We start from the raw sequence: 14099 nt of genomic DNA, 5'->3' as shown, positions 1-14099 counted from the left end.
TATATACCAGTTTCACAGACAAGGCTTAAGCCTAGTCCCAGACTAAAATGCATGTCTGTGAAACCAGACCTATATGTATTAAAGGAGTCATGAACTGGATTGTTTTATTATTTTATAATGTTGCCTGGGGTGCCCTTATAATGTTAGTATGATTTTTACATAAAAAAATTGTCATAATTTATAAATAAAAGCCATTTTTCCAAGCCTGATTTCAGCCTCAGATTTGAACGCTCTGTTTTAAGGGGCGTGTCTGCTGTGAGACTGCAGTGCAAACGCCCACTGCTGTGATTGGTTGACATGCTTGCATATGAAATAGCTAGTAGTATTACATGAACTCTCTCGAAAACTTTTACTACGTTTTTACTATTACAGCTATCGAGATTAACAAATCGTGAAAAGTATAGTTTAAAGCATTATATTTAAATCTATTCCATCACATGAAAGGTTGCAGCATGATGAGCACTGACTGAGCAGATGACAGACGTGATCGCGTGAATAAAGATCTTATCATTGCAACGCAATTTTTGTAAAATGTTTAGCACAGACACAGGGCCGTTTGAAGTAATTTGGGGGCCCCAAGCAAAATGGACATGGAGCCCCCCCCCCCCCCCCCCCCCCCCAATAAAAAACATATTATAATATGTAACCATATTCCGTCCGTTCGAAAAAAAAGTTGCACTAACTGTTTGTTACAAGCAGCATTTGCCGTCAGGCAGGTAGCTAACATAAACATATTTTTTCTAGCCTACCTGCTGCAAAATTACACCATTTGTACAAGACAAGTGGAGCTATTTTATCCAGTGTAATTTATCACTTACCACTAGGGGTGTAACAAAATTCACGGTTCGGTTCAATACGATACACGTGTTACTGTTTGGTATGTTTTCGATACAGCAAAAAGAAAGAAATGCCAATTTCCTTGATTTATTTATTTTTCTTTCTTTTTTTATCATAAAATATGATTTATTTTTACTTTGAGCAATTCTGGAGCTATAATTGGCTCTTCTTAGGAGCATATAAAACAAAACAGCTCCTTGGAAAAAATTAAATGTAATATTGTAGTAGTTATAAACAAATGTTTATTTTAGTTAAGATTAACATTTGCATTGTATTCATAATGTCAAAATAAAACCGACGTAATGTTACTTGAAGGCATTATAGCCTACTATTCCTGCCAAACTATGTGAATGTTTCTCACTAGATCTCGCAGCGATGTTATTACTTCTGTGGCGAATTCAAATGCTTTCTTTACTGGATATCTTATTAGCGCTGTGTAGTAACAGTGTCGCATGATCACGATCGGCTCGCGCTGCACTGGTCCAAACTGATAAACGGTCCTTCAACCACACAATAACGAGCAGTTTCGTTCCGCTTACATTACGCTTGCCATTTGATGTTGGGCAATGTTGTGGTCGCGCCGGCGTCTCTACATTATGAGCGCGCTTGCCACGCGCAACGCGCCTACATTTGAAATAACGAAATTTTGGTCGGCAGGAAAAATGATCCAACGAACCGTTCGGTTTGAAAATGCGTACCGAACACCGAACCGAAAGCCTCGTACCGAACGGTTCAATACAAATACGTGTATCGTTACACCCCTACTTACCACTATCTTGTTTTTTCTTATCCTCCTCTTCCTTTCTATTCATTCTTTTCTGGCTTCCTGAAGCATAATTCCGCTTCATGATGACTGCCGAGGAGTTTTTGTATTTTGCCGGCAGCTAGGGTTGCCAACTGTCTGAAATAAAAATAAGGAAGGGGGTTGGATTCAGATCCACGGTGACATGCCCCCATGGAAGACAATTTAGGCTATAAAGGCTATCATGATCATTTTGCCAACAATGAACCATAGATTTGTTTAGTTTATAATACGTTTTAATTTTTACTTAAACAAATACAACATATAGCCTAACATTCAAAACTCATCGGCTTAGACTGCATTTGAAGAAAAATAAACACAACAGTTTTCTGTAGCCTTGTGCGAACTTATTCAATAGAATTAGACTTCTAGAATGTTTTTTCCAGTGCAAAAAAATATATTTTTAATTTAATTAGACAACATTTTAAGGAAGTGTAGTGCAAATATATTTATATAATTATACTTCCATTATAGTTAACTTTCTTTCCAGTGCAAAACAATAATACATAAAAAAAAACAGCTAATAAAGAAAATCTAAAATATTGCACTCAAATACTGCATTCAAGCAATACAACAACTGTATGCACATGGAAAATCTCACTGAAATAAATAAACCTTCAGACTAAGCACATTGTGCAGCTATTTTTTCCATGTGCACTTTTTTGATTTCTTTACAATGTCAGGCTAAACCTGTACTATCTCTTTTAATATAATCACTCTCTTCACAACTATATTTTAGTTTAAAAAATCCACATGATTAACGTTACATAGCCTAAGTTACCATATCAGCCTCTGGAGACGTCTGACGGACAACAAGGAACCTTGACATCGCTCCCTCTGTGCCCGGACAATCGGCCTTGTATTCATTGTCCCTCACGCATTCCAGCCACGGGTAGTCATTTTCCCATTCAATTCTATATGTTTGTGCTCTTTTCTTTTTCGCCGGCTGCTCGGAGGCGCTCGGAGGTAGTCATTTTTACATTTCCCGCTGTTGTCACTTGTCGTCATCGTTGCTACGATACGTGACTCACAATGACTGAAACGACCAATTAAAAGGGCATTCTCTGATGATGTTCCAAGATGTTAAATTAGAAATGAGTATCTACCGCACCGTCGGTTTTTTTCTTATCATAGCCTACCAATGTCTTCGTTCATAGTCTGACATATATTAGAAGCTGTCTGTCATGGATTTGCACTGAATTGATTCTCAAAAATACGGAACAAAGTGCGTTCCGTATCAGTTCAATACGGAACAAGACTTTTATGTGTCAAATACGGAACGATTCCGTATTATACGGAACGGTTGGCAACCCTACCGGCAGCAGAGATCACGTGGTTGGCTGGCTGCTGTCAGCGACTACTGAGAGGGCCCCCTTGAGGGGGATCCCGATAACAGTGTCATTGCACTTTACTGCATTGACTATCAAAGGGGCGCTCACAGTTTGTCGTTGCATTTTATTCTTAACCAGTCGTTGTCTTGGGGCCCCAGGCCAGCTCGGGGCCCCAAGCAATTGCTTGGTTTGCCTGCCTTGTCGCGACGGGCCTGCACAGACACCTAAGCCAGTGGGAAGGGTTGTAGGAACCGCGTCATTAAAAATGAATTTAATCCACTGGTCCCTGATAGCTTGGTCCGTTCTTGGGAGAGAAAAAACATTTCCATGTTGATTCTGGCAGTCAACAACAGAGCAACTCACGTGTGCACCACGTTTCTGCATCTTTCACGGTCGAGTGCGTACTTCGAATCGGAATTCATGGCGGCGCTCGACTGAATATGAGGGGGAGAGGGGCAGGGCGGGCTTCCTGCAGCATAGGTCTGCGGTGTCCATATATGGTATATCCTGCGCCGACTTGACGTCAAGTCGGCGCAGAAATTAACATCACGTATTTGAGTGCACGTGGGCTGGTTGACGAACCCAGGGGTAAACAAACGCTTCACTTTTAAATATCGGCTTCCCGGCCAGTGTATAATCGTTAGGCAATCATAACATACATTTTTTCTCGTGGAAAAGTGAAAATTACAGGTCATGACTCCTTTAAACAAAATTCAAAATACTCAACGGGAGAACAACCGTAATACCACGACGAGAACTAACAAAAAACAGAAAGAAAACCAAGGCTTAAATACATAGAACAAACCAATCAACGAAATATGAGCAACAGGTGTAACTGATAATCAAACAATGAATAACCAAGGTAACCAACTGAAAACACAGGAAAAAGAACTAATCGCATGCAAAACCCACCCAAACAGGCACAAAACCCAGATAGTTTCATATGCCTTGTATACATTGTACGATTTTGGGCTGTCCCAGATGAAATATGACCAAACGTGACGATTTCTGTGGTCGTGGATCCTAAAGGTGGCCCTACATCGTACAGTGAGAGAGGTTCAAAGACGGCCGTTGTCACGGTCTTGAGACCAAAGATAGCCTGCAGTCATTTTTTAATTATATGAAAAATATAATTTCATTTTAAATTTTTTATTACACAGAAATTAAACATGATGATGTCACATTGTGTTTGCTGCTACGACCTACATCTACTAACTAGCCAATAAAAATGCAACATGAAATGGCGTATTGATCAGTGCGACATGGCGCTAAATCTTAAAACTATTACCTCAAGCTCCATTTGCAAAATTGGCATGCCAAGTTTGCCTCTTTTCCCTAGCCATGACCTATGCATATTCTCCTCTTTCACTTCCTCCTCCTCTTTTCAGCGCACATTAAAAACCACAATTGCCAAATGGTGGGACATTTAATTTGAGATATTCCCACATCCAACCTCATTGGATGCAGCATAACTTGCGTCGTAGCCTACGATTCAATAGGTGTCATTATCGTACAGTCTACATACATGTCCTACCCAAGTTTATTAGATCCATGTTGTACAGTGCGATTTGTAATGATCTTATAGGATTGCTGAAATCGCAGGCATTACTAAAGCAGGAATTACTAAAGTATGACATCATAGAAGAATACATTTTAAATGGGAATAGCACACTTCACATAATTTAGTGTGCAATTTTATGTGTGATTTTTGTAATTTTTCAGCATGAAATATCCATTAACATTTCATCATATGCATATTTCCAGGAACATTAAAAATGCTACAATTTTGAAATGTAAACTACATATTTAGAAGTATTATATTTAACACATTTTATTTTAGATGACCAGGTGGAATTAAACATTGTCATTACCTTGTGGAACCTTGTGGAATTAACACCTCATACATTTTTTTTTTATTATACTATACAATTATTGTTTTAAAATTATTTTTTATTTATTAAAAGTAAACACAAAGCTATTATGATTGACTATATTTTCATGCCATCTTTTCATATATAACCATTTCATGCATTATGTTTATGTCTGACCAAGAATGTTTTTTGTTAGTTTAACAAATGTGTCCGTTTGGCCAAATGAATGGAATATCTCCCTTGACAATTATAAACTGCATTCATTCTTTATCATTATTGTTTGTTCAGAGTTCAAAATATTCTGTTTTCTTCTGCAGAGCTCCTGGGTGCTGCTAAGAAGGTGAATGTGAACTTCCAGGACACAGACGGGTGAGTTTCATCTATACTACAGTGACATCACATGATGTCAATCAATTAAATTGAGTAGTGATCAAATGATATGGGCTATTCAGTGGCCAGTGCCTATATTAAAGCTGCCGTCGGCAAGTCTGGCAGATTGGGTCGATTAGCCAAAATTTTGAATGTTTACAACTCTCATGCCCCTCCCCACTACCAGCGAGCACCCTCCCATCGAGGTCGTGCTCGTCAGTGCGTCACTGTGCGTGTGTACCTGATTTTCTGTGAACGCGTCCGTCTCTTCAGCATCTATCAACACCATGGACTCGGAGGTAGGCTGCCCTGGCTAATCTAGCCATAGATAGCAATAACCGAGGAATTGGAAGCTTGTTAGTAGATTTTCTCTCCGCCATCACGCTTCATGCAATCTCCAGGCGAACTTCAGGCGTGGCGTGTGCATGTGATATTAACGTGCGCGAGTGAGGGGGATCTGTGGCGTGTGCACGACCTGTGATTGACAGTCAGATCTCACACCCCCCTGCGCTGATTGGACCTGATGAAGCGGGAGCGCTGGATTTTTGCAAAACAAATAACACGCTCCAGGTGGAGTTAGAAGCTCGGGTTTTTTTCTAAAACCACCTTATTTATGTTGTTCTGTCGGATTATAGTGTCGATTACACTGAATATGATCAAAAAAATGTTGCCGACGGCAGCTTTAAAGGAAACAGCGTTTGCAACTTAATGTAAGGTATTTCCAGGTGAAACATGGCTGTACGTTATTTTATTCTTCGGCACTTGATTGGATTTTGAAAAGTGAATGTTATACGAATTGGCGATTAGGTGGTTGGAGGGAAGGGCTTGAAAACTACGAGTGATTGATGACATCAGTACCATGCAGTCTATTTTGAGTTCATGGTTAAGTTAGCTAGTGGACAGTGCAGATTACAGCTAAAGCAGAGGTGTGTTGTTATTAGGATGCTGCAGTGTGCTAGTAGTAGAGAGAGATAGTGTGTGCGTGTATGTGTGTGTGTGTGTGTGTGTGTACACACGTGGTTTGGGGCTCTGGCAGAGAGAAATCTCTTACGGTACGTTCACACGGGGCGTGAGCGTCAACGCTTCCCATTGACTTTGAATGGGTGACGTCAAGCGTTGCCGAAAAGAATTGTGGATCCGTCGGCGGCGCTTCACTGGCGTTGCTCGCGGCAGAAGTTGAGAATTTTTCAACTTCTGCCGCGAGCAACGCCAGTGAAGCGCCGCAGACGGAAGCGTCAGCCAATAGGATCGCTCTATGCAAATACAGTAGCCAGGCGGCAGCCAATCACGTTCATCCTGTTCAAGAGCAGCAAACTGAGGATACATTTTAAATTTCATTGGCTGACGCTGCTATGACCATGGCGTCAGTGCCAAACTTCAGCCACGCCTTCCGTCAAGCGTTGACGCTGACGCCCCGTGTGAACGTACCGTTACTCATGGAAGTAGGTCATAGCCTCCTGCTCAGTTAGACAGTGAGGGATCGGAGTAAAGTGGCAGAGTTGAGCTGCAATGAAGTCAGATTAGGGACTCTCTAAAAAGTTACGCATAGGCCTTAAAGTGCCCCATTATGCTCTTTTGGATAATAGTGTGTAATATAGATGTTTGTGAATGTAAAAGGTCTTCAAAGTTTCAATGAACAAAGTGCATGATAAAAGCAGTTATTGTCTCCCAAAAGAAAGAACCAATTCTGAACTGCCTAAAACGAGTCGTCAGTAATTCCAGTCTTACTGTACTTCCTGCTCGAACCTATGTTGTAGGTTTGAACAAATTTCAAAATTCATTTATGGTAATGAGCGATTGGTTTTCTTATACACTGTAAGTGGCAGACCAATCATAACAGACTGGGCCATTTGACCAATCAGAGCAGAGTAGGCTCTCGGAAAGGAGGGATTTAGAGAGACTGGATCAAACCATTTCAATGGTTTTATGAGAAAATTAACTACCCAAGCTTTCCTTGGAGTGTTTATGACCAAAGCAGTGATTCATTTGTGAATGAATCATTCTTTTGAGTGGAATCTCCTGATTGAATTGGTTTCTCCACTTCTAAAACATGGGCTGCGTCTGAAAATGTAGGCAGCAGACCTTTTAAAAAAAAAAATTATAATAAAAAAAATATTTTTTTTACTTTTTTTTATTGCCAACCTGTAAAATAGCAAAATATGGGCACTTTAAAGCACTTGAATTGGAAATAAGAACTGATATATTAGGATTGGGTATTATGAGGACATATAGCTATTAGACTGTTTTGAAGAAGATATCTTGACCATTGCAGGCCTAGAAATTAGTACACACACTGATTAATCTCAAGATTTTCTGCTGAATACTTAAATTTTAAATACATGTTGAATACAGGTTTTTCAACATCACATTTTTTTATTTTTGTCTATTCTAAATGGAATCAATAACAGTGCAGTAGAGGTGATTACGGGGGCAATTTCTACAAATTTCAGGACACACACAGTTCTGTCTCTAACTGAGAAAAATGAATGCCTTTGAGAGAAATTTAATCAAAAACAGATTCTGAGAAGTCTTCTGCTGCCTGAACTTCTATTGTCTTTGAATCCATAGTAATATCTATCTCTAGTAGGACGCTGGTTGGAAGTTTACATGAATGACAGAATCTGATGCTAAAAGATTTAGTAATAAAGGGTAAAAAAAAATTCAGTAACATTAATTAATCCATATATTGCAATGATAATATGACTTTGACATCATAATGGTTTACCAAAGCATGACTTTTTTTTCTTATGTGACAGAAATTGGCTTCCATATTATTTGAGATACAACGGGTTATTTAAATTTAAACCCCACCACTCTTATTGTAACAATATTACCTTTTATTAAATTTGAGTCATTTATTGGCTCAGTACTTTTGCCATATGAATGTTTCTTATACCAAAAGATCCCTCTTACTTTAACATTTTACCATATTTAAATCGATTCCAAAGGTTTCCCTCCTAGAAACCTGGCCAGAATTATTATATTTTTGTGCAGATTCTGTCACTAAAATGGTTAATGCATATTGTGTTTGTGTGCTTTTGTTTTATAGGTTATCTGCCCTTCATCATGCTGCTCTTAATGGTAATGTGGAGCTGATTGCGCTGTTGCTCGAGTCACAAGCCGTCGTTGACATCAAAGACCAGAATGGTACAAACACACACAGTACCTTTTAACTGTCTCATATGTACAATATGTACAGTATTTACTCAATATACAGATGAATCAGTTATTAAAATACTTAGACTACCGTTCAAAATCGCTAAGAGTTTTAAATATTTTTTGAAAGGTCTCTTTTACTCACCAAGGGTGTATTTATTTGATCAAAAATACAGTTAAAACTGTAAAATATGATTTAATTTAAAATAATTGTTTTCTATCTAAAAAAAAATACTGTCCCCTATGGAAGCTTGTTTCCACAAATGAATAAGAAATTAAAAAGGTAAAGGCGACTTTTTATCTCTCAATTATGACTTTTTGTCTCAGAATTGCATGATATAAACTCACAATTGCGTGTTATAAAAATCATATCTCAAAATCAAATCATCTGAATTTTGTTTCTCAGAACTGTGAGTTTATATCATGCAATTCTGAGAAAAAAAGTCATAATTTAGAGATAAAAAGTCACCTTTACCTTTTTAATTTTTTATTCATTTGTGGAAACAAGCTTATGGGGTACAGTATTTTTTTTTAGATAGAAAATAGAAAACAATTATTAAAAAAATTTGTAAACTTGCGTGTTTATATCTAGCAATTCTGACTTAACACACAATTGCGAGTTATAAAGTTGGAATTGTGAGATATAAACTCGCAATTCTGAAAAAAAAGTCAGTCTTTTTTTCCTCAGAATTGGACTTTGTAACTCGCAATCGAAAATAAATCAGAATTGCGAGATGTAAACTCACAATTGTGAGGAAAAAAAAGTCTGAATTGTGAGATAAAAAGTAGTAATTGTCTTTTAAATAGTTTTATTCCGTGGAGGAAACAAGCTTCCATAGTCCCCACACTTTTGAATGGTAGTGAATATATTTCTCATTGAAACTACCTCCTGTTTTCTGAAGGGATGCGGCCCTTACATTACGCTGCTTGGCAGGGCAAGTGTGAGCCCATGAAAATGCTGCTCAAGGCAGGGTCATCAGTCAACAGCCAATCAGATGAGGGACAGATCCCTTTACACCTCTCATCACAACACGGCCATTATGAAGGAGTGAGTAAATGCACATAAACAGTCAGACTTGCGTGCTTATGCACACATGCTGTACACACACACACACACACACACACACACACACACACACACACACACACACACACACACACACACACACACACACACACACACACACACACACACACACACACACACACACACACACACACACACACACTCACACTGTACTGCACTGTGTGTGTTTGCAGAGTGAGATGCTGCTCCAACATCAGTCGAACCCCTGCCTCAGAGACCACGCTGGGAAAACCCCTCTAGACTTGGCCTGCGAATTTGGACGTGTCACGGTCAGTTACGGCGTGTTTGTGTGTGTCTCTCTCTGTGTACGGCACGCAGGGGTTTGTGATAGATGGATGAGAAGCGGTGCTCCGCAGTGGGAATAAGGGACAAGAAACCTCTTCTCACGTTTTCAGCCAAATGTACAATAGGAAGCCCGACATGCACTCACACCCCGGTTTCCACTGCTTGCAAAAGAGCTCAAGAGACTCCTATACATAACAGTTTATTTAGATTTGGGTTTTGTTAAAGGTACAGTTCACTCAAAATTAATATTCTGTCATTATTTACAAACTCCAAACCCGTATGACTTTTTTTCTTCCGTGGAACAAAAGGAGCATTTTTTTTAATTGTACTGAATGCTATTTTCATGCAACTGGAAGTATGCATGTATGTATTTTTATTATTATTTGTTTTATCATTTCAAATCACCTTGTTCACTTATTTATGCATGAATGTCTTTGTTTGTTTGTTTTTATGTATATTTGATTATTATCTCTATTTGTTCATTTAATCATTTAAAATCTCCTCTTTCATGCAAAATAACCATACATGTATTATAAACGTCCATGTACACTTTACTTCAAATCTTATGAAGCCATATTAGCCATAGTTTTGTGTGAGAAACAGAGCAAAATTGAATCATTATACACTGATAATCTTCACATGTTTACCATTGCAACTAGGTTATTAAGTTCATTGAGATCCTTCAGTGAACTAAATCAGTCTGATTTGTCAACGACTCATTCTGTCCACGGCTGCGTCCGAAAACTTAAAAATGCTGCCTTCTGAGGCTACATTTCAAGGTAGGAAGGCATCAACGTCCAAATCCAATGTTAGCTTATTTTCCAGTCTCCTATAACTATTAATAACTATTTGCTTAGTTATTACCAAAGCTTTCTCTATTTTGTTGTAGATCATTAAACCGTCATGAGGTATCTTCGTGTGCCTACAAAGTCAATGTCTGATAAGGCAGCGAGGCAACAGGTCAAGTTTTCAGACGCAACCCACGTTTGGGAAGTGGAGCAACCAATTCACTCAGGAGATTCCACTCAAAAGAATGATTCATTCACAAATGAATCACTGCTTTGCTCATAAACACTCCAAGGAAAGCTTGGGTAAATCCATTGAAAAATGACTTATCTGTTCCTCACATAAACCTATCAACTTCAGACGTCTTGCGCTATACATGAGTCCATAAGTGAATTTATGAGTTTGATACTTTTATGGAATTTGGCATCCCTTTGAAGTTTAAAATCCTTCTTTTGTGTTCAGTGGAAGAAATAAATTCATATGGGTTCAGAACGACATGATTGTGAGTCATTGAGGGAATTATTCTTTACTATTCCCCTTTGTTTTATTTGACATATTACATATTGTTTTGCTGACCTGTTGTTTTATTTGTCCTAATAGATCATTTCTTAGGCAATGAATCACATTTTTTATGTTAAAGTTGCTGTGAGTTCTGTTTAGCTATCTTCCAGCCAGACTCAGAATCTGAATTAGATCACTCCCTCTCTCCAAAATATCTTGCTCCTAAAACATGTCAGCGAACCTGTCAGCTTACTCGAACGCTCAAAGTGACTGACAGGCGGTGAGCGCCTCAAAGTTCTCTGATTGGCTAAACAATAGCAATCAAATTCGTTTTTGCTGTTCACAGAGTTTAAAGCCGTCACAGAGCACAGGTGTGATGTCTCATGATACCCATTTCAGTGATATATTTCTAGAAAAAAATATTTACAACACTTTTAACTGATGTATTTTTTACAGTATAAAAATTATAATTATTATTAGTTATATATATTAATACAAATTAAAATAAAACACTGAAACGCCTAATGCACTTTTATAGTTGAAACGATTAAATAACTGAAGTACCATTTACTCTACCCTTCAAATGTTTGAGGTCAGTAAGATTTTATTTATCGTTTTGAAATAAGTTTCTTATGCTCACCAAAACTTAATTAATTTGATATAAATACTGTATATACAGTAATATTGTATTAGTTGTAAATTGGATTACTACTATTTACAACAGTCATAATGTAAATACAGTAGCCTACATTAAAAACTGTTAAAAACAGTTGTGCTGCTTAATATATTTGTGGAAACCAAATTTGTGGATTCTTTGATGAATAGAAAGTTCAAAAGAACAGCGTTTATTTGAAATAGAAATATTTTGTAACATTATAAATGTCTTTACTGTCACTCATTTTAATCGATTGAATGTGTTCTTGCTGAATAAAAGTATTAATATCTTTCTTTCTTTAAAAACAACAACAACAACCTACTGACCCCAAACCAAACCGGTAGTGCAAATACCATGCTGTATGAATGTGGCATCATCCAGCAACCATGGTATTTATCAAAGTATCTTACAATCACAACAACTTTACCACGGTATTACCACAGTCTGCTTTTTGTTCTGGGATAAGGCCTACACACCTGTTTAAGCTGTGTGTGAATGCATGCATGTTTTCTGTGTGTTCTACAGGTGGTGCAATTGCTCCTGAGCAGTAACATGTGTGCTGCTATGTTAGAACCGAAGCCCTCCGATCCTAATGGCATCAGCCCGCTACATTTGGCTGCCAAGAATGGACATATCGAAATCATCAAGTAGGTGCTCACTGGACTTCTTGGCTTTGCAACTACGATGACTTGGTTCTTACCACTTTATTTCAGCATGTATGATGAAGTATTAACAGCTGTTAAGTTGTCATTTAGGTTGTAGTCAACCTATCTTTACTGAACTGCATGGGCTTTTTTAGCTGCCTCATCATTCAAGTGAGGACATTATTATAAAACATATTGCACATATCCTATAGTCAGATCAAGGCTTTGGCATGATTATATTACAACTTTCTCAAATTATCCGCTGATTAGATGTGTTGATGAGAACACAATTATCATCAGTATTTCTGAATATCATTAATATATTTGGTTAAAATATTTATTTCAAGAATATATCTTAGAATATATGCAAAGTCTGCAAAACAAATAAGGAGGTTATGTGAGGATGTTTACGATAAAGTGTTTTATATTGCTTTCATTTAGCAGTTATACATTTTGTACAATCAGACATTGATGCCGCAAAATCCTGACACAGCATTTAGCTCAGTGACACAAAACTGTCTCTGTTGCATGACTGATGTGGCAAGACAGGTCAGGAGCAAAGGGATCGGGGATGATGGGAGAAATGAAAGGCACTGTGAGCTGTCCGATCAGTCCCTGGAGGCTTCATTCATTAGATTCGCACACACACACATTCAAACCGAGTGTCCTCGTTTTTCCCTTTGATGGACAGTGCCGTCATTGCCTAGTGACGCACGTCGTTAATTAGTGATTTCATCATTCATCACACATTTTAGGCTGCTTGTGGATCAGTATGAATGTGTGTTTGGTTTGATGGATATGAAAGACACATTTTAAATGCCAATCCTGGACACCAGTTCCTACATCACAGCTTCTCAACTAACATGCCAAATCTGCTGCACAAATCTGGAGCAAGCAAGCACTTGTCCTGGCCACAGTTCATCTACCTTAGTTTTATGCAGGAATTATTATATTTTAAAGATGTCCTATTATGCTTTTTTACATTTTCAAATTTCTTTAGTGTGTAATGTTGCTGTTTTAACATGAAAAAGGTCTGCAAAGTTACAAAGCACAAAGTCACTCCAAAGGAAGTTATTCTCTATATCAGTGCGCACTGTTTCTGAACTCCCTGAAATGCCTCGATTGTAGTATTGAGTTTTCTTCTGGGAATGAACACATCACAATATTCCTTATTTAAATAATTGCATAACGCAATGCATAACGGGAAGAAAAGGACAAGGACTGGTTCAGTTGTGTGTTATTACATGGCTTGGTTGAATTCTAATGTAGAATGCGGTCTGTTATTTCTTGATAACAGACCACTGATAAGTATAACACACCGTTGCCATGAAAAACAGAGCGTTGCTATGGACGCAGGATTCTAACTGTAGAGACGGAACGGACTATTTTCTTTAGCGGAAGCTATACAATCGTCGAAGCGGAGGGGTCTTGAATCAGCCTGAAGGTGTTGTATTCGCTATAACAACCGCCTTGCTCTACATTATCCCTTACTTAGTAAATGCGCAGTTATTAAGGGGCGTGACATTTCCAAAACACGCTTGAAGCGGTTGACCAATCACAACACAGTGATCCAGCCGACCAATCAAAGCACATAGTGATTTTGGAAGGAGGGGCTTCAGACCGGAACTAAACAGAGAATTTCAGACAGACTGGAAAGGGAAGTGCTGCAACAATGTCAAATATGTGATTTTTTTTTTTTTTACATTCAAGCAAGAATTCATTCAATCTATTCTAGTAGACCCCAAAAACAAAATGAATATGTCTCCTTTAATACT

General features: G+C 38.1%; 1 protein-coding gene across 1 annotated transcript in view; it reads left to right on the top strand.

Annotated features, from left to right (window-relative positions):
* The window catches only part of LOC309495088 (caskin-1), a 54590-nt gene that overhangs the window by 18074 nt on the left and 22417 nt on the right, over positions 1-14099 (top strand). Inside the window, exons 2-6 of the mRNA XM_082164634.1 lie at positions 5159-5210; positions 8260-8357; positions 9269-9414; positions 9627-9722; positions 12206-12327. Coding sequence (XP_082020760.1) covers positions 5159-5210; positions 8260-8357; positions 9269-9414; positions 9627-9722; positions 12206-12327 — 514 coding nt within the window. The remainder of the gene's footprint in view (positions 1-5158; positions 5211-8259; positions 8358-9268; positions 9415-9626; positions 9723-12205; positions 12328-14099) is intronic.

Source organism: Leuciscus leuciscus (assembly GCF_965113295.1).
Source record: "Leuciscus leuciscus genome assembly, chromosome: 3".
Lineage (NCBI taxonomy): Eukaryota > Metazoa > Chordata > Actinopteri > Cypriniformes > Leuciscidae > Leuciscus > Leuciscus leuciscus.
The sequence above is the reverse complement of the archived record's forward strand: the minus strand, read 5'-3'. Positions and strand labels throughout refer to the sequence as shown.